This window comes from Hyperoodon ampullatus (genome assembly GCF_949752795.1).
Source record: "Hyperoodon ampullatus genome assembly, chromosome: 5".
NCBI classification, from domain to species: Eukaryota; Metazoa; Chordata; class Mammalia; order Artiodactyla; family Ziphiidae; genus Hyperoodon; species Hyperoodon ampullatus.
Window position 1 is genome coordinate 70,558,656 of NC_136918.1, and position 22,264 is coordinate 70,580,919.

General features: G+C 38.6%; 2 protein-coding genes across 4 annotated transcripts in view; one reads left to right on the forward strand and one right to left on the reverse strand.

Moving 5' to 3' along the window:
* The window catches only part of VEPH1 (ventricular zone expressed PH domain containing 1), a gene marked incomplete at both ends in the record, with an annotated part of 216,361 nt that overhangs the window by 36,758 nt on the left and 157,339 nt on the right, over window positions 1-22,264 (forward strand). For all 3 annotated transcript variants that reach the window (XM_079705451.1, XM_079705452.1, XM_079705453.1), the window contains one exon: window positions 20,233-20,399. In XM_079705451.1, coding sequence (XP_079561577.1) covers window positions 20,233-20,399 — 167 coding nt within the window. The remainder of the gene's footprint in view (window positions 1-20,232; window positions 20,400-22,264) is intronic.
* On the reverse strand, window positions 7,848-12,665 carry PTX3 (pentraxin 3; the record flags this gene model as incomplete). Its single annotated transcript, XM_079705100.1, has 3 exons — window positions 7,848-8,461; window positions 11,686-12,090; window positions 12,536-12,665. 3 exons carry the CDS (start codon window positions 12,663-12,665, stop codon window positions 7,848-7,850), a joined length of 1,149 nt encoding a protein of 382 aa, XP_079561226.1.

Here is a 22,264-nt window from a genome sequence, read left to right on the forward strand (position 1 = left end):
TCATGTAATGGGCCTCTCTCATCATGAGAGCTCACATGAGCTCACGTCATCATTAATACCAGTTAAGAAAAAGAAGCTCCATATCCAGTCTTATTGTCTCTGTTTGACCACATGCCCATTTCTGAACCAATCCATCATTGCTGCCGGGGGATACAGTACTTCAACTGGCGGGACTAGGGTCATGAGCCACCCTCAGAGCAGGAGTTGATAGTAAACTCAGCAGAACCACATGGATGAGGAGTAGATAACCCGAAAATCCAAGACTGTAGCCAACAGTGTTGTAAATTAATACTGGGTACCAAAAAATAGCCTTATGTAAATATTTACTTTTATCCCTTTATACTTCTTAAGAGATTCAGTTCATTTCTTTGGCATGCCAAGATCTCACTGATAATGATCCTCCATTTCAATATATCTCCCAATTCTTCCAAGGTTCTTGTCATCTGTAAATTTTATGAACAGAAGCACTCTATCTTCATTTTAAAACGGTTATGAAAAGGTAGACCCGATGGGGCCAAGCAAGCCTTGTGATGTACCAGTGGCAACTAACCCCTTACCCTTGGTTGGTGTTATTCCATTGATCATATTTTTTCAATTGTGTTATATACACGTCTATCCCTAATTCCAAACCAAATGCGTCCTTTAAGCTTAAATCAATCATGAGAGACTGTCAAATGGGGTTAAGTATTTATCCCTGAAGGCTAGTTCCAAGCCAATGTTTTACTACTTCCCATTATTAATGATTGTGTATGAGTAATACTATTTACTTTTATATTAAATGTAAATATGAATTCATTTATTCAAATTGTTTAGACTCCATTTGTCTGTTTTGTGTTCTTTGAATTCTCCCAGTGAGAAGGAAATTCTGAAAGTCCTTCTTTTTGGAGAAAGGATTAAAGGCATGAACAGAATGTTGTCTTGATTTGTATTAATACTTGAGCGCTAAGGAGATAGAGAACCTGAATGCCCCTATATCTAATAAGACAATTCTGTCAGTATTTTTAAATCAACCCACCAAAAAAAAAAAAAAAAGCCTGTCACATTTAGTATTATATGCAAATTAGAACAAATATGCAAGGAGTAATTACCATCTTATCTAAACTTTTTCATATAATTAAAAAAGAAGATAGGGAGGGTGGGAGGGAGATGCAAGAGGGAGGCGATATGGGGATATATATATATATGTATAACTGATTCACTTTGTTATAAAGCAGAAACTAACACACCATTGTAAAGCAATTATACTCCAATAAAGATGGGAAAAAAGCATATGGGAATGTATGGACACAGATTTTTGTATAACAATATTAATGAAACTACAAAACAGAACCTAAAATATTACTTTAATGAGTGCGTGCACAATATCTTTTTTTTTTCTTTTTTTTATTAGTTTCTGCTTTATAACAAAGTGAATCAGTCATACATATACATCTGTTCCCACATCCCTTCCCTCATGCATCTCCCTCCCTCCCACCCTCCCCATCCCACCCCTCCAGGCAGTCACAAAGCACCCAGCTGATCTCCCTGTGCTCTGCGGCTGCTTCCCACTATCTATCTACCTTACGTTTGGTAGTGTATATATGTCCATGCCTCTCTTTCGCTTTGTCACAGCTTACCCTTCCCCCTCCCCATATCCTCAAGTCCATTCTAAAGTAGGTCTGTGTCTTTATTTCTGTCTATCTTGAAGGTGAATCACAGTACAGTTTCCCTTTTATTCTGCTTGCTTGGTAGTTTACACATGTTATTATATATGCCTGCCTGCACTTAGCTGTGTTGACAATAAATTAATGTGGTAATTAAAAAAAAAAAAGTACATTCTCCAGCTAATTCTATAAGGCTGGTATAGCCATAATATCAATACCAAAGGACAATATAAGAAAGGAAAATATAGACCCATCCTAATTATAGGATGCACAACTCACAAAAATTTTAGCAAAGTGATTCTAGCAATGCATAAAGAATATAATAGTTAACATTCGTTGAGTTCTTGCTCTGTACCAGGTACTAGTCTTTTAACTCATATAATTCTCCTAATAGCTTATGAGGGAGGAACTATTGTTATCCTCATTTTATAAAAGTTATCCCAGGAATTCAAGGGTGACAATATTCAAGATGTAATTCTCCATAGTAAAAGATTAAAAGGGAAAAAAGTCATTTGATCAGTAAAAGCATCTCATAAAATTCAGTATCCATTCATGAAAAAAATAAAGAATGCAACCTAGGAATTTTGGAGAACTTCCTGAAACATTAAGAGGATATAATATATATATGTATATAACTAAGAGAGATATATATATCCTTTCCTTTTGTAAAATTCAAAGCCTGTTCGTGATTAAAAAAAAAAAAAAAACCTCTCAGCAAACTAGCAATAGAGGGAACATCCTTAATGTAATAAAGGATATCTGCAAAAACCTACATCTAAAATCATACTTAATGAGGAAATGTTGAATGCTTTCCCATTGAATTAAAAAGATAAGACAAGGATGTCCCTTGGGTAATTAATTTGTTTTCTGCTTAAATCATATCAGGGCAATTTAATATTTTGTAACATCAGAACCTTTTCAGAGTGGGAGATTTGTTTTTCAGTGGTCCTGAATAATTCTTCAAACTTGTTCTTTGCTATGTGAAGATGCTTTGTTAAACCTGTCCAGTATTGGAATATAAAAGCACAACCGATGCTTAGTGCAGCATGAGTTAGCATATCTTTCACCTAGGAAGTTGACAGTATTATTGGTGATCCCTAAAATGAGGGTATCACCAACTGTAAGGGACTATTTTAGAGCCTATAGGGAAACCCCTTCCAAATTTTTATTTGGAACTCTGATGCAATGCACACCACTACTATCAAAGCTAAAAACAGTGACGTCCTTTCATCTGCATTTCTGAATCAGTGGTTATAATAAGGAAATATTCCTCTCTGTCAATATGCCTTTTACACGGTCCTCTGGCACAAATCACAAGATGACCTCAAATGATTTGAAACTTAAGTAGAAAGTCTTTGGAAAGAAATGTAATCTTGTCTCAGCAAGAGTCCAGATTCCTTTCTGACTTCCTGGCAATAGCCTAGAAAAGACTGTCTAGTTAATTATGATAAATTCACCTCATTTCTTCCTCAATGTGAGACAAAGTTCAAACCACTGATTGGTGAGCTGTCTCAGAGAAATTGAGATAGAAAATTGACCTCCCGTTTATTGTGGCAGTGATAATATGTACCAAATAGTGTGGGTGTGAGGCTTAAATAGATAAAGCAGCTATACTTTGCACAGTGCCGGGCCCACAGTTCATCAGTGGTTACCATGATTCTTCTTTTTATCACCATCATCATAATCATCATCATCGTTAGTGTCATCACTGAGTGTCTGCTGTATACCAAGCCCATATTAAAATATTAAAGGCAGAATCACATCCGTTTGTATAGTTTTGTAATTTCTGGGGAGATACTTAGCCATTAAAAATTCATGATACAGTTATTCTTCAAGGAAAAGGTTTTAAGTTCACCATATTACAGGTTGTTGAGAAAGAATTTATTAATCAAATATTCTAGAAAACAGGCTACCAAAGTAATCTCATTAAGAATATTCAACCTGAATATTAATAGATATAGGGAAATATTAAATATAATGTTATAAAAGTAATACAAATGTGGAACAAGAAATAGAGACACATCTTAAATCAGAAAAGAATCTCTTCTGAGTCGTTAACCAAGTCTTGGATCTGATGCACGCCAGAGTTTGCACCTTCCTGACTTCACCAGCAGATGTTGCTGTGAAGTAGAATAAGGCGGCCTGCACAGTTATAAGCATCCATGGGCCGAACTCTGAGAATAACTTACCCACAATGGAAGGGAATCTTTATATTTATTTGTTTGTATTTTTGTTTGTTTGCTTATTTTTTATTTAATCCACTGGGGACAACTTGAAAAACATTTTTATGATAACTGTTTCATTTCAAAAATTGTTTTAGGGTTTATAAAGCATTTTTAGATACATTACCTCTTGTTATATCATTTTCATAATACCCCTTCAGCAAGGTAGGTAAGTCCTGTTATCCCCAGTTTTTTGGCTAATTGGAGATTCATAAAGATTAGTTAGCAGGCCTGACATTTTATAGTTAGTGGGTAATGGTGCTAGGATTTGAATGTTGTGTTTCTGACCCCAAGCCCAGCAAGCTTTCTTCTATAGTCCAGTTTTATAAAACCAAATGCAAGGGTCAGCAATCTGAGTTTTCAAGTTCACTGAATCCAGGAATATATAAGTGAACACATACAATTACTTTGACCAAGATTTTTAACTTTTTGAGTGCCCTCCCTCCCTCCCTTCCTTCCTTCCTTCCTTCCTTCCTTCTTTTCTGTCTTTTTATTTTTGGCTGTGGTGGGTCTTCATTGCTGCACGTGGGCTTTCTCTAGTTGCGTTGAGTGGGCTCTAGGCGTGGGCTTCAGTAGTTGTGGCGCCCGGGCTTCAGAAGTTGTGGCGCATGGGCTTAGTTGCTCCGCGGCATGTGGGATCTTCCCGGACCAGGAACCCATGTCCCCTGCATTGACAGGTGGATTCTTAACCACTGCACCACCAGGGAAATCTTTGAGTGCTATTTCTTAGTGGCTAAAATACAGTTCTGAAACAGTTGGCCTTAGTAAACTTCTCAAAGAAGAGCTTTCTAATATAAAATTTAAAAGGAGATGAAATAAAAATCAATTATAGTTTCTTCATTGTTTGCGAATCTATTTATTAAAGTGAAGTTAGTTGAGTAATTGCCAATACCTAGCTCTAAAATTCTATAATATATACTTAATAGTCAACTGTTCTGGATATATTTTAAAGGAATTAATGCTTAATTAAAAGCCAACTCACATTGCAGTAGACAAGGAAAATATATCAACTCTATCTTGTTCAGATACTCTCTCTGCAAAAAAGTTGCTCTACTTACATACATATGTAGGTACTAGAGTGACAAAGTGACAAAGTGTCACAGTTTGCCTAGGACTGAAGGATTTCCTGGAACAGGGGACTTTCAGTACTAAAGCTGGGTTGGTCCTAGGCAAACCAGGACACTTTGTCACTCTAGCACACGTACATAATATTTTATATTTTGTACATGTAATGTATTATATATTAGTTATACATGTATTTTTTCCTCTGAATAACTTGAGCCATCTTGCACAATTCTTTTACTGTGCTATATAATATGATGAGGCCCTCAGTAACCACCCTGGTGAGTGAAACTCTTTGCCAATGTGCTAGACTAAGCCAGCACGCTGATATTTCTCTTTAGATTATTTTATCACCATTTTACACATTTCTTACTTCCTCCTTTTGCTGACACTGTGTATTCTAAAACTCATTAAATGCTATTAGTGTAAAGAAAAGAGTCAGATAGCCAGCTTCCTGAGACTGTAAAGTGTATTTTGTACATATAGTCTGAGTGTTTTGAGGGAATAAAGTGCTTGGTCTTTTTTATTAAAAAGAAAAATTGCTCTGCTGGATCAGGATTAGATTAAGTGGTCAACCAATAGTGGATTGAAGAAGATAAAGGTGTATTTTTTTGTTGTTGCTGTGTAAAAGAAGTGCAGGGACAGGCAGCCTAGGGCTGGCAAGACAGCTTCATAATATTAAAGGCCCAAGCTTATTCTATATATTGTTATGCTAAATCTCTTGATCTAAGATGGTTGCTGAAATTCCAGCCGTGATTACCATATTCCCATCAGTCAGAAGGAGGAAGGGAAAGGGAATCACATTCGTTATTTCACCATCAGCCAGAACATAGTCATTTGGCCACATCTAGCTGCAATTGATGCTGGAAAATAGAGACTTTACTCCGAGTGGCCATACATACCATTAAAACCAGAATTCTGTTACTTAGGAAAAGAGGGAAAATAGATATCAGGGAACAATTAGAAGTCCCTAGAACACTTATCCAGATTTACTGCTGTAGCAGAGGTAATTTCTACTTTAGTAACTCAAGGGTTACTTTCTTTTTTTCAATTTGTTTCTTCTCTGCCTTCAACATGTAATTCCTGTTAAAAATTAAAAGTTCCCTTACATTTAACTCTATCAGCATATGAATTTGCATATCTCTTGGCCAGCATCATCTTGGGTCTCTTGAACAGATGTAATTCATGCTGAAATGTGAAAAGGAATTGAAAGCATGCCTAACTCTCTGCTGAAGTTTCGGTCAAGTATTTCCTCCTTCAGCTCAGCATTCAGAGTCATAGACAGTGGCTAAACAGGGACTTGCATATGGCCACTGTGCCTGCAACCTTGAATTATGTAATCTCCAAGTGTCTGAGACTGACCTGTAACCTCAAAACTGGGAAGGATTTTCTTTGAGACACTTCACCCTGGCTTTGTGGGTCTCACGAGTAGGGTGAAGCTGTATTGATATCATGAGTATATCTTCAAAGATTCCTAGATTTATAGAATTTCACTGGACACTAAGAGTTTAACCCCCTCCTTTTACTGAGAAGTTCCAGAGGAGTTAAGTAATTTGTCTAAGGACCAGGCTAGTTAGTTACAAAATGTGGTTTGATAATTACTCCTGGCTCCCTTCTCCAAACCTCATGAACAGGAGATGACCTGTGGTTGTTCAGGTCCTACCTTTAGGTGGACACATCATCACTGGTTCTACCACATTTCCTACTGATGTTCAGACGTGGCTTTGTGGTTCTTCTGTCAGCCCTTGCTTGCATAGCCTCTACAGGAGGAGAACATTAGTGTGGTAGAGAGTTATCTCCCCATCTACAGGATGAAGGGACTTGACTGTCCTCTCCTTTATGCATAAGAGAATGGGATGTGTATTAAGGGCAGAAGTCATTGTTTCTTTTCCAGATTTTTAGATCTTCCCATTAACAGTCCTAAACCATCTCTTGCAGATATCATGTGAATCTGAGGAACTCTGAATATAATTCATATTTTTTCCCCCTGTATACATGGGACAGAAAGTTGTATACGCTCATAGCATCATCAAATTGGAAGGAATCATTATTTCTTCAATTCCTTGATTTCTCAGTTGAGGAAACTAAAACCCAGAGAGACAAATTGACTTAGCCAAGATCATATTTCTTGCCTATGATTTATAGAAAGCCAATGCTTAAAACAACTCTATAGTTTGTTTCTAACAATAGTAACTATTACTATTTACATAATAGATTAGTATCTGAAAACTAATTGCCTGCTTTAGATTAAAAAAAGTGTGGATTTGCTCCCAAACATTTTAAATTTATAATTAGATGACATGGACTAGTTTTATAAAATATTTTATTTACAGTAGAGATTTACAAAAATAGTCTCAATAAAATTAATACAAAACCATTTTACAATATAACTTATATAACTATCTCCTCAAAAAAGTGACATTTGATTATAACCCACACTACATTTGTATTTGTTAAGTCACATGGTAGTATAAATATGTTCTATCATCATTTTTTCATAATAAGGTATGTACCAATAACAATGAACAGTGGACAACAAATGTTATTTTATTATTCTTCCAATGTAAAATTCATCTCTGGCCAAAACAAAATTAGCCAAAGAAAAGTAAAACAATTGTTCTTCTGTTCAACCATACAGTCTTTTTTCATTATTTGAGAGTTTATCTGACAAAGACACAGCATTAATCTGAAAGCACATGGCATAAAGTCTAGTAACAATATCCCCAAAAGCCTTCTCCAATGTCTCCCCTTCGACTGTTTATTCAGTATTTTGCCAAGATAAATAAAGATTGATCTCAACTCTCTCCTTCATTAGTCTCAAGTGTTCTTAATAATGCATTCAGGTTTTTAGACCTTCCCAAGTGGCATATGCTTAAAATGTGAGTTTCTTTCTTTGGCTTTAAGTAGAGTTTCACCACACTTAAGAAACGTACTGCGCTCCTCCGTGGGGCTGAATCTCCGTGACTGCCCACCCAACCACATTGCCCCGGATGTGACAGGACTCTGCTCCTCCGGTCTTTCTTATGTCTTCATTGCTGAGAACATGATCCCAGATGTTGAAGCCCGTGAGCCTGCCAGAAAAGGCTAATGTCTCATCAAAGCCACCACCCACACAGCAGCCATTCTTTTCTTGGCCAACCTGCAGGATTCCTCCCTCGGGAACAACGTGACCTGTGGCCATGTCTACAGTGGCGGCCACCAGGTCACCATTTACCCACAAGGCCACGCGCCCTTTCTCTGAATTCCAGGTGCTGCACAGATGGGTCCACGTTGCCAGGGAAATCACAGTATCGGTGACCAGTCTGTTTTCCTCTCCACCCACCACAAGCACGATGGACTGATAGCTGAGGTACAGCTGGATCTCATATGGATTCCTCTTTGTGCCATAGGAAAACAGGACAGTTTTGTTTAACACATCTGTGGCTTTGACCCAAATGCAGGCACTGAAAGCCTCAAGTTTCATTGGTGTTGCTGGATGCACACTTGCAAAAATCTTCTTGGAACGCATGGGGAATAAAATCGCTGTTTCACAACCTAGAGTAGCAAGGAAGTAACAATATGAAAGAAAATACAAATTCATTCCGAAATGATTCTGGCAGTTAGGTATTTTAGGATGGGCCTTTTAATGACTACAGTTAAAAACTATATGCAGCAAAATGTTATGACTTGAGGGGCCCAAGTATAATCTCTATAGAGGAAAGAAAACAGGAATAAGGAAGATCAACTGTCTCATTCAGAAGCATGTAAATGGAAAAGAAGGCACACAGAGAAATGGTAAAATTGGGTTTGAACTTGGGCACTCTGGCTGCAGGAGCCACACCCCTAACCAGCACACTGCATTGCCTCTTAGTGGTAGAAGAACCCCTGGATTTGGCTAAAAGAGCTGGAATTCAGTTTGTTTTACTACTAGTAAGCTGTGTTGCTTTCGATGAGCCCCACAATCTCTCCAGGCTTTATAGTTATCTGTCAAAGACTCTTCCATTCTCCTTGTAATATTCTGCAAGTCTGTAAAGAACAAGCATGTAGCAGTCGAGAAGAGCTCTGTGCACCAAAGATATGCTTAAAAATTCTTACTCTGTCCACATGCTTATAAATGCTATGTAAGCTGTAACAGAAAACCTTTAAGGAAGAGTGAATTCTTCCAAGGGGTCGAATACAGTATATATTTCTGCTAATACGCACTTAGAAGGAGACTTTCAAACTTGGGGGTTGGGAGCTCAGTAAATTCCCACCTCTGTCCATCTCCAGGTCACATGACCAGTCAGGGAGCTGCAGATGCTGAACTGAAGACCTTTTAGGTGTCTCTAGGAAATAATGTGCTAAAACGTTTAACAAGTGAGCTCTGCCTTGTGCTCACCTCATATATGTATAAAAGACCATATAAAGAAAGAATTTTTTAAAATCTAAATTAGGGCTAGGTATTCAGTTTATAACAACCTAAAGAAGATTTACCATAAGATATCTTTATGGTAAAAAGCAAACTCTCAGAGCTTTTAAAGACTAACTGGTGAATAGACAGAACTTACAGGAACCAAATATCCATGCAAAGTGTGGTAAACTAAGCTAACTGCCTACAAGTGGCTGAGGGCTAGGCTCCATTCTGAAAAAACTAAGCAGATGGACCTTATCCTTTAGAAATAGAGAAGATAATGAGGTTCCGAAAATCCTAGAAAAATAACTATCATACTAAAGCACAAAATTGGTCCTGTCATACTTTGGTATTAACTTTTTCACTGAATAACTTGAATTTCTGAAGATTTTTTAAAATTAATTTTTAATGAGGTGTTGATTCTTTTTTCAGATGAAATTGGTAGGTACATGCTTTTCTAGCTATGTTATTTAAATCAATCAAAGATCATGGAACAAAAGATCACCATATGCATGGGCATTTGACATATTCTCTGTAATGTTTCAGTAGTGTTCAGAGAGGGTGCCAACTACAATCTCATGAACTGATTTCCTGTTTAAATAAGCCCAGGCAGTTAGGACTGCATTCCAAAGCCTTCCTTGATTGCTTCTCAGAGACCCAGCTTCCCCTGTCGGCTGCACTGGTTATGTGAGTTCATGGAGTAGAACTGCATGTTGACAAGTTTTTTTGTGGCTTCTTTTGGGGGCCAGTGATTGAGGCTCTTGATATGTCTTTAAAATGTCAGAAACTCTCTCATGAAATGGCTTTTAACTAATAGGTTTTTCTGATTATATTATCAAAGGCCAAACAGAATTAAAACCAGGTTCTTAAGAGGCTGACAACAGAATGATTAGGAATCCCTTAGGAGCCAAGCTGGCAGGAAACCAAGAGAGGAGAAATCAAAGCATGTGGGTAAAAGTATTAGTAGAGGATGTATTATAATAAGAAATTAACATTTTTGAATTCAGAAATACATCCCTCTTCTGCTCTAACTAGTATGCAGAGGTGGAAGTGAAACAGCATAATTCTTCAGTTTTCCTGGTGTGTGATATGTACAATGATATTACATGGTTTGCAAAAGACAAGAAATGTCATCCACTAAAACAGCTAAAGAATTATAATTTGTCTTCTTGTCACTTACATTGAGGATCTATTGTATATTTGATTTTATGATTTTTCCCCCCTCTGAAGCCCTACTTAATATTTTAAAAAATATGTTCTGTACTGATAGACAGTCCTCAATTATTTAGGAAAGACTCATATTCTGGTATGGTTTCTGCAATTTTAAATGAAACATGCTCTCACACATGCATGATTCTTCTCCTACCCCATCTAATAAGAGTTGCTTTATTGGACATAAAGAAAGGATGGTGCTTTTTGTAATTGTTTTCTGTTCATAAGATGCTCAGGACAAGTGTAAGTCATATTTTCTTACATAGGACACAGATTTTCTAATGTAACCCACAATTGTTACATCACCATTTCTTAGAAATTTTGACTTACAAAGGAGTGTTACTTGGCTCCAAATCTACTCTTTATTTCCTTGAACCGTCTTTAAAATGTATTATTTGGGGCCCACATGTGTTGGAATATTCACTTAGTATTACATGGGACTTCGACAGGTTGCATCTGGTTTGAACTGCCTCTCTCCTGTTTCACCCTTATCCTCCACATCCCTGGGGTGCCACCTGGATACCAGTTGGCTCCTACATCTTACTGTCTCTCTTTGGATCCCTCAGCCTCTGGTTTATTCCAAACCTCACACCCTGGACCTCACTCTGGCACTCATTTCACAGACCCGAGGCCTGGGGGGACCCCTTGGGAGATCAGATTCAGCCTCAAGTCTTTTGTTTGGAACTGGCAGGGAGGAGGGGCCAGCCCAGGGATTGGAAAATGTTCCTAAAAATTAGGCTGGGCCCTGAAATAGCGCGGGGAACCAGAGCTCTCCTAAAGAGAGAAGCTGGCTAAAATTAGACGAAGTGGAAATCCCTAACGGAGGGAAGCTGACACCGAGAGAGGTCACGGTTATAACCGGCCAATAGAGCTCCTGTAACGCCTGGTCGGATCGGGTGTCAGTCTGGGGCCCCTTGACGTCTATTTCAAGACTCAGATGATTACGTGCACATCTGGGTTCCTCAGGACTGGAGACTACTTTTGAAAGCAATTTTCCCGCCTTGTATGGTGTGTCTGAGCTCTGTGACCATGCATGGAGAAACAGAAGGGGGTGTGTGTGTGTGTGTGTTTCCTCCCACTAAAGCCTCCCCTAGAGGGTTGCCTGACTCGGCGTCCCGCAAGTCGCGCTCCGAGAACGAAGCCGCGTGGGGGTCCCCGCCCGGCCCAGCGTCCTCACCTGCTGGCAGCCAGCGTCCTGCCGCCCAGCGCTGCACAGCGCGGAGGTCGGCCTGCGTCTGCCGCAGCTCCTCGAGCACTGCGCCAAGGGCCCGCCCCGCCTCCTCCTGCGGCTGCAGTGCCCCGGCTTCCTCCAGGCGCGCCAGCCTGCGGCTCGCGTCGCGACTCGCCTGCAGCAGCTCATCCAGCGCCCGGGCCAGCCTGGCCTCGGCGGGGGCCACCGGCGCGCACGGCCTCGCCAGGCTACCCGCCAGCCGGCCCAGCTCAGCCCGCAGCTTCTGCAGCTCACCCCGGAGGACGTCGTCGGTGGCCTGCAGCAGCATGCCCTCCCGCATCTGCGAGTTCTCCAGCATGATGAAGAGCTTGTCCCACTCGGAGTTCTCCCGACTGCAGTCGCACGGCGTAGCTAGAGCACGGGACACACACGCGTTACCGACCCGCCCAGGCCCTCCTCGGGTGTGCCTTGTAAAATGCCGACCTCCCTCGGTGGTCCCAAGTACTCATACCCAGTACCCCCCTTTCCTTTCAGGATACCTGTAAAAAAACAGCATGTAAATATCTCGAGTATGACAGAAACCCTGCAAGTTTATATGAAGTTGAACTCTATGAAATTGCCGTTCATGGAGCTCAAAACGAGAATACCGGCGATTTCATACAGTTTGACCCATTATGTATCTCTGACAGAAGTAACTTTTTGAAACCTCTCCCTTTCCTAACGTGCTTTTCTCTTTTGCAAAACAAACTAAATTTTTTGCTTATTTCATTGGCTACAAAATATATGTATAATACTTAGACCCAAAGAGGCGGATATGTAAATAGGGTTAGCAGAGAAACAGTTAAAATGAACTTACGGTCCTCAGTGGGATGGAGTCCATTGTCTATTTCATTGTCCAGATTCACATACATGAGCTCATATTCATCCGAGTTCTCGGCCGACACTGCAGACCAGAGAGCACAAAACAGAATCACAGGGAGATGCATTGCTGAAGAGACAAAGTTCTTCCCACAGACGGCGGGAGGGGACGAGACAAGAGGCTCTCAAGTGAGTGGAGAAGGAGCGGAGGAGAGTGAGAGGCAGGAGCTGAGAGCCCTTAATAAATGCTGTGGAAGGTCTGAATGGGGATGAATGAGTAATGCCAGTGGCACTGCGTTCACGGGAGTTCCCCTGAATTGGGGGGGAGGGGTGGGTGGGAGGGCGAAGGAGACGTGGGGAGTTGCACAATAGTAAACCACAAAGGTTTACACTGCAGTCAGATTAATTGGAAGAGGGTCAGAGGGGAAAGAGGTGGGGAGACTGGGCTAGGACTGTCTCCCCCTGGGGATTAGCTGTTGTAACTTGAATTGGTAGCACTGAAGGATGAGAGGGAGGGGAGGGGTATTAGAGGGAGAAATAATTCAGCAGGCATAGAGGTGTGAAAGCAAGAGCATCATTTCAGCATTTTGTGTGCACTCACATTGTTTCACCACCGTTATGTATAGAAAACTTTTTTTCACTTTTCTTTGTACACAGTTTTACAGGTCTAAACTGTGAAAGTTACTCTGATTTCAAGATAAACCAACACAGTAAAAATTTGTATGGCTCTAGAAGCCAAATCCATTCCGAGTTATTCCACCTTTAATCCTTCTGGAGTTCCAACTATACTTTTATAATGGACTTTCTAATGACAAACACAGCAAAACTGGTAAACCTAAAATGAGAAGGAGCTGGGGAAAAGGAATTAACTGATTTTAGGTATGTTTCTTTTCATAACCTGAAATTATGTGGATATATTATTTCACTAGGCTTAGAGTCAAAGATCATGTTTCTAAAGTAAATTTAGGGATTCCTGCTTCTGCCAATATATGGAGATCTATATAAGCTGAAAACTCTGGTGAAAAAAATACCTAGAAATGTGTTTACATTAGAATAATAATAAAAACTTTAAATGTACAAATAAGCTTCCAGTAAAGTAAGGGAAATATCCAGAGGCCAAAGAGAGGGAACCAAAAACAGACCAGTAAGCCCAAGAGCTGATGCTAGGCCCCCTCCCCCCAGGGGAGGTGAAGGGGTGGACATGTTATCCGTTCTGTGATAACCAAGAGTTAATGGCCATATGGGAACAAGGCTTAGGCCAGGGTGAGGAGTTACCTATTGGATTTCAGTTGGTCTCTGCCCTAGCACAAGAAAGTGAGAAGTAAGCATAGCTCTCTTTGACTGAACTCTACAGGGTCTCTAAGAGTTTGTGACTTTGGGCCTGCCCTCATACATGTTCCAGATTCAAATGTATACTATCTGACACAGTAAAAATAAATTCATAATAAAAATTATTTAAACATATGAGGGAACAATCCACCATAAATGAGAACCAACAGAAACCAAAAGGGATTAGACACCCCTCCCTCAAGAATTTCATTTATTTAAAATATCAGCTAGAAACTAGAAAATAAGTGTGTTTAAAGTGATTTAAGATCTAGAAGAAGGATTTGGAAACATGAAAAAGACACTGATTTTTTTTTTAAAGAATCAAATATAATTTCTAGAATTAAAAAAAAGTTAATTGAAATTTTTAAAAAATTCAAGGAATGGATTAAATGACAAATTAGGCTGAAGCTGAAGAGAATATTAAGGAATTGGAAGAAAGAGCTAAGAAAGTAATTCTAAAGTCCTTTCATTGTTCAAGACAGGAAAATTAATTTTTCTTTGTTAGTTCAAGAATGTTTATCTTTTAAAGGACAGCCACCAAAACCAAAAGGAAATAAAATGTCCAAATAGAAGGAATAGAGTGAATTAAAAAAAAAACAAAAAAACTTGACCTATTCAATAGGAAGCAGTGAAGTAGGGAAGAAAAGCATAGAGCAAGATAAGTAAAAAGCACAATGTAGCGTAAAAATAAATCCAAATATACCAGTAATCACTATAAATATTAATGAAACAAACTTTCAGTTAAGAGACAAATGTTTGTCAGATAGAAATATTTTTTAAGTCCAGCTATAAGTCACTTACAAGAGTCACATAAAACATAAGAGTCTAGAAATCTCGAAAACAAAAAAATTTAAAAGTGGTGAGAGAATATACCAAACAAGAGCAATTCGAAAAAGCTAGCATAGTTGTATTAATATCAGTCGAAAGTAGACATTAAAGCAAAGAGAGCAATTAAATTATGATGAAACGCTTTACCAGGAAGATATCTCAGAACTATCTGGTAGTTTCAAAAAATATGCCAAATATTGATAGACTTATAAGAAGAAATTGACAAATCCATAATCATAAAGACAGGTTTTAACGAACTTCTCATAACTGATAGGTTCACTTCTGTCATAACTGATCATTCAAATGCCAAAAAAACTGCGAAAGGATACAGAAATTTAAACTACATAATTCAAATTTTGATATGATGAAATATATGGAACATTGCTCAGAAGGTTTGATAAGCAAGTTCTACCAAGCAAGGAACACATAATCCCCATCTTATATAAACGGCCTCTGAGAATAGAGTGTGCAGGAATGCACTAAATTCTTTTTATATGTCTAGTAAGTATGATACTAAAAAGAGACAAGGTCAGTACAAGAAAGGAAAACTGCAAGTCAGTCTCATTTAAGGATATAGATGTGAAAGCTCTAAATGAAGTATGAGCCAAAATCCAGCAATCTATGCATTAAAATGCATCATAACCAAGCTGAGTGTATTCTAAGAGTACAAGATTGATTAAACATTAGAATATTCATTAATTTACTATAATAACAAGTTAAAGGAGAAATCATATGGTCATGTGGACAGGCACTGAAAATCATTTAATAAAATTCAACACTCATGTTCAAACTAGGAAACAGACAGGAACTTAAACTGATAAAATGTAAATACCAAAAATGTATAGAAACATGTACATACATTATGATGAATCCTTAGAAACATACTCTTTAAAGACAGGAATAACAAAACGATACCAGTGGACACTGGTTCTATTCATCAAAGTGTTTGAGGTCCCAGCCGGTAAAATGGGACAAAAAAGAAATGTAAGGAATAAGGATGGAAAGAAACGAAGTTGTCATCAGTTATTATAAGTTGATTATCTATATACAGAAAATCTAAGAGACTCTAAAGACAGTTTATTAATAAAAGAACTAAACTTTTGCTGGATGAAAGGTCAATGTACAAAAATCAGTTGCTTTCTTTTTTTTTTTTTTTGGCAGTACGCGGGCCTCTCACTGCTGTGGCCTCTCCCGCTGCAGAGCATAGGCTCCGGACGCGCAGGCCCAGTGGTCATGGCTTATGGGCCCAGCCGCTCCACGGTATGTGGGATCCCCCGGACCGGGGCACAAACCCGTGTCCCCTGCATCAGCAGGCAGACTCTCAACCACTGCGCCACCAGGGGAGCCCAGTTGCTTTCTTAATACAGCACATAAATAGAAAATATCTTTAAAAGACCAAAAACTTTCATTTACAATAACAACAACAAATATGGAATACCTAGGAATCTATTTAATAAAAGATATATAAGGCACAGCTAATATCACAAAACTTTGAAAGACATAAAAAAATTACATAGATAAAAGAATATATCAAGTTCTTGAATAAGAAGACAGTTTCACAGAGATGTCAATTATTCCAAATTAGTCTATATATTCAATGTGAAGAAAAAAATCCTAACCTAGTTTTTCAAGGAAGTTGACAAACTAATGGTAAAATTTATATAAAGTAGAGGAATTTGAAGTAGAAGATGAAGAAATTTGCCCTGTGAAATATAATGATTTATTATAAAGTTATTGTAATGAAGAAAATACATAATTGGTGAAGGTATGACAAATAATCATAAACAGATCCAGATACATGGGAAACTTTATATATGAAAGAGGTATTACAAATCAGAAGGGAAACAGTTGGCCACTCAATAAATTGATTTGGGACAATTGTTTATATACACACAAATATGTATTTATAGTTAGATCCCTTCCTCATATGTACAAAAAGTAAAATCCAGATGGATTAAAGACAAACATAAAAACGAAATCATAGGTCTTCCCTGGTGGTGCACTGGTTAAGAATCTGCCTGCCAATGCAGGGGACACGGGTTCGAGCCCTGGTCCAGGAAGATCCCACATGCCATGGAGCAACTAAGCCCGTGCGCCACAACTACTGAGCCTGCACCCTAGAGCCCGAGAGCCACAACTACTGAAGCCTGTGCACCTAGAGCCCGTGCTCTGCAACAAGAGAAGCCACTGCAGTGAGAAGCACATGCATTGCAGCGAAGAGTAACCCCCGCTTGCCGCAACTAGAGAAAGCCTGCATGCAGCAACGAAGACCCAACACAGCCAAATAAATAAATAAAATAAATTTTTTAAAAAATCATAATGCTTTTAGGAGAAAATATAGTAGAATATTTTTATGAACATATGCATTATATTAGGGGAAAATTTCTCAATAACAAAATCTTTATAAACCATAAAATAAAAAATTTAAAAATCAACTCCATTAAGATTGCAACTTTAAAACTAATGGACCAAATATTAGTGTACAGAATAAATAAGGAACTTCTACAAATCAATAAGAAAACACAAACATCCCAACCGAAAATAGGCAAAGGATATGAATGGCCAAATCACAGCAGAGGAAATGACCTGAAAACATATAAAAATGGTGCTCAGCCTTACAAGTGATTAAATAAATGAAAATTAAAACAAAAAATGAGGTGTCGTCTTACACCCCATCAGATTGGCAAAAACCGATGTCTGTCAAGACCAAATGTTGGCAACAGAAACATTCATGCTCCTGGTGGGTATGTAAATTGTTACAATCATGGTGGTAGGCAGAATAATGAACCCCTCCCCAAAGATATGCACGTCTTAATCCCCATGACCTGTGAACACGTTGTGTTTCATTGCACAGAAGATGGAATTAAGGTTACCATATAAGGAGATAATCCTAGATTATCCAGATGGACCCAGTGTCATCACAAGGGTGCTTAAGTGGAAGAGAGGCAGAAGAGAGAAGCAGAGGAAGAGGGGTAGTGACAGAAGCAGGATCAAAGAGTTGCTCTGTAGCTGACTTTGAAGATGGAGGAAGGAGACCCCAAAGCAAGGAATGCTGGTGGTCTCCAGAAGCTAGAAAAGCCAAGAAACGGTTCCTTCCTACAACCTCCAGGAAGGATCCCAGGCCTTCCAGTACCTGGATTTTAGCCCAGTGAGATTCATGCCAGACTTCTGTATTATGGAAATATAAGATAATAAATTTGTCTTATTCTGGGCCACAGTTTTTGTCAATTTCTTATGGCAGCTATAGAAAACTACTACAACCACGTTGCAAAGAAATTTTGGAACATCTAGAAACTTAACTCCCAGGGAAAAACCCACTGCTTTGCTACTTAATTATGTGGTCCAGGGACCATCAACATCACCTGAGAGCCTGTTAGAAATTCAGATTCTCAGGCTCTACCTCCAATCTGTTGAATCAGTATCTGTGTTTTAACAAGTTGCCCAGGTGATTTCTAAGCACATTAAGCTCAGAATCAGTACCCAAGGGAATATCTCCCATTTATGCACAAAGAAATAGTCTAAAAATTGCAGCACTATTGGTGAAAGTAAATAATAACAATAATAATAACAATAATAAAAATCTTCCAACCATAAAGTATATGAATAAATTGTTGCATATTTATACAATAGAATACCATACAGCTGTGAGAATAAATGAAGGAGAACTTCTTGAATATAAAACTTCAACACAATGTTGGATGGGAAAAAAATATGTTGCACAAAGATATGTACAATATACTATTGATATAAAAATTTAAAGCATGCAAAGAACACTGTAAATGCTTGTTGATATATACACATACAATTGAGGTGTAAAAACATTCATGAAGATGGTAAACACCAATTTCAGGTTGGTGGTTGCCTCTGGGGAGAAAAGGAAGTGAGTGGGGGTGGGAAGTAATTATGGTACAAGATTAAGTTTTGGTAAAGCTGGTTGGTAGGCACACCAGTGGTCCTTATATTTTTGCCTATATTTGTCTAATGGCTTGACATATTTCATAATGAAGAAGAATATATTAGCTTATGAATGAAATTTATAGGATTTCTACACCAAAGTGTCTTCATCAATTTCAAATTTTTAAAAAAGCCCTTATTTATCTTTGTATTCTTTGATCGAAATCCAAGTAAGCTAAAGTTGATTAATCTGGGTTTTCCCTCTTCAGGGGTCCCAGGACCTTTAATGAGTATTGTTCCTGTCTTCAATTACAATGACAGTTCCATTATTATGACCTTTTTTAGCAGTTAATCAGCATGTCTACATAGCTAAGTTCTATGAGCTAATGTGCTTTGTAGACATTGGGCATGACATTGACAATTCCTGATCCTTTAAGAAAAAGCTCTTAGTAAAATTAGTAAAAATAAACAAAAAACAAACAAAATAAAACAATGTTTTTCACATTTAAAAAAAAAACCCTGAATATTTCCAATACCTTGTAGTCTGTGGGCATATGACTAAAATCTGTTTGAGACTAATTCTATGAGCCATATGTGGAAAAAGCAATTCTCATTATTTATCGTCACCGAGATATATTCACCATGACCCAGGATCACCCTTTCATTAAATTTAGTCATAGATATTCTGAAAATTCTGGCCTTCTTTTCTTAATCCTCATATCTAAATGTCCCCACCATTTAATAAGGGTCTACACATGTATAATCACTGCTAATTTGATTCTTTCTGTGTAAGTCTTCTATATACACAGCCAAATTTAAAGTAAATAGAAGCAAGAAAATTCTTGTTCGAGAAATCCCTAGAAACAAATTCTGAGACATTTAAGTTCTTGAGAGGATTTTTAGAAAAAAATCCATACCATAAAATGATAAGCAGATGTTTCCCATATGTTGTTTGCTGATGAGTCCCTGCAAACCTTACATCATATTTTTTTCTTCAGGTTCCGCCATTTTAAACCCAGTTGTCCATACAAGTCTTTGAGGCAGATCACCTGTGACAAACAACCTGAGTCTAAACTTCCCTTGAAATAGTGCAGAAATTGGGGATCTAAATTTGCATTGCTACTTTTCTAACTATTCATAAAAATAAGGCATAGTTTCCATGTATCAGTTGTCTGAATCATGCCTCCATATCTCTCAGGAACATGAATACATTCCTCTGCACTTTTTTTTTTTTAGTTCAGTTTCATTTAGATTCATGCTTATGTCACTGCTTAGTTTTCATTTAAACGGCATCCAAATGTTGTTTCTCGTCAGGAATTCTTTATTGGAACTGTTTCCTTCTCAAGGGTGTTGTCTGGTTACTGTCAAATTTTCTTTTCCCTGTGGTGCATTACTCAGGAAAAATTTTCATTAGATAATAATGCTGATCATATCATAAAATATTCCCTTTTATGGAATCTGTTTAAATAATGATTTAGTGATTTTTCAGAATAAGGTACCATGTTATTTTTAGCAGAGGATTTGGCCATTAGTCTGTGCTATTTAATATGTGAGGAAGTCCAAAATTTGTTGCATTGATAATGATGGTATTCTATGGCTCATGCGCTGATAAAGTCATCATTTCTGTTATTATTCCTTCAACAGGTAATGCCATGTTGTTGAGGGTGTTACCTGCTGTGTACGATAAGCAGCCTCAGCCAATTAACAGACACTTGACAGAACTCCTAGCCTTGATGTCTCAGCTGGAACAACCAGAACAGTACCATCTTTTACGGCTTTTGCATGTAGCTGCAAAGAGGAAGCAACCGGAGGTAAAATTTACGTTATATACATGATGGTTCACACAACTGGGTCTGTTTCTGGGTATGTGGACAGGATATATGCTTTGGCTTTCCTCTCTCATGTACCTGTGCATGCTCACCTTTACATGAAAGCACTCATTCACTTTTTCTAGAATCATAAAAGTGAGGAGGTAGTGGCAAAAGTTGGGTACTGTCTTAGTGTTCTCTAGAGAAACAGAAGCAATAGAATGAATCTATCAATCAATCAATCTATCTATCTATCTGTACATACATACATACCTACATACATATTTATCATGAGGAATTAGAGTTGGCTTATGCAATTATGAGGCTAGAAAGTCCCACAGTCTGCTGTCTGCAAGCCGAGGACCCAGGAGAGCGAGTGATGTAGTTCCAGTCCAAGGACCTGAGGACCAGAGGACTGAGGGTGTAAGTCCCAGCCTGAGGCCCGGGGAAGACTGATGTCCCAGCTCAAGCAGTCATATGCAGGCCTTCAACAAATTGGATGTGGTTCACTCACACTGGAGAGGGCAATCTGCTTTCTCATGCTACTGATTTAGATGCCAGTGTCATCTGGAAACACCCTCACAGACATACCCAGAGTAATGTTAAACCAAATATCTGGGCACCCTCTGACTCAGTGAAGCTGACACATGAAATTAACCACCACAAGTACAGTAATACAAACACAACAAATGTGCAAATCTGTAGCCATTGCAGGACAGCTTTAATGAAAGGTCAGTGTGGTCGTGCAGTCCTAGGAATCTACGGTTTCTCAGGTAGGGCCAAGGGGAAGACCTACAGATGCCTTGACTTATGGGGAAATCAGACTGTAGTGAGAGCAAAGTTTCTCACTTTCTAGATAGCAAATAACTTGTTCTTTGGATTCAAGTAAAAGATTGTAATAATTAGGATGCTTGTGATTATCAGTAACCAAACACCCAACCCACAGTGGTTTAAACAATAAAAGGAATTTATTAGCACATGCGATGAGGAAAAACCTTCAGATGAGACTTGATCAGGGGCTCAAATATGTGAGCAGAACAGCTTCTGTATCTCCATGTCTCAGATTTTTGATTTCTCGGTGTTGGCTTTCATTTTCTGTAGGATTTCTCCTTGTGGGCTCTGGATGGGGCTAGGGGTTCTCTAAGCAGAATGCTTTCCTACAACATCCAAACCAAAGTCCTGATAGTCTCTGTTTCAGACACATGCTCTACCCCTGGAGCTTCTCCTGAACCCTGAGGATGCTCACATAGAAACTAGAGGCTGCCAGGAAGGAGGAAGTAGAATTGGATTCTGGAGGGCACCAAGACATGTGCACAGTACAGGTTAATGGTCAGCCAAGGTTATATATGGCTGCATCTTTGCTCCATTTTCCTGATAATATCAATATCCAGCACTTGAAAAACCAGTCAACACTAAGGTGAAGACTGGAACATTTGGATTCAACATCAAAATTCAAAGAAAGGCAGGCAAGAATGGTCATATGGATAATTAACCACAATAGACTGTAAGCTCCTTGTGGTAAGGCATGATTTCTTATTTTCCTTTGTATCCCATATCTTGGTACAGTATCTGAGAGCACTCAATAAACATTCATAAAACTAAACTGAACTAAACAGGGTGATAAGTGCTCTACGAAAGGTATAAACGGGGGCAGGGGCCAGTGAGTTCTACCTTAGGGGAAAATAGGTGCCATGAAGACCCACAAAGGGAGTGGCATCAGGCAAGATGTTGAAGTTTTATGTCAGGTGGAGTGGAGGGGCAAAGGGTCTTCAGGAAGTGGGGACTGGGCTGGGAGACCCGGACACTGGAGAGCAGGCTTGAGCCCCACCCCCAGAGGTTTCAATTCAATAGGTCTAGGATGGGGTCCC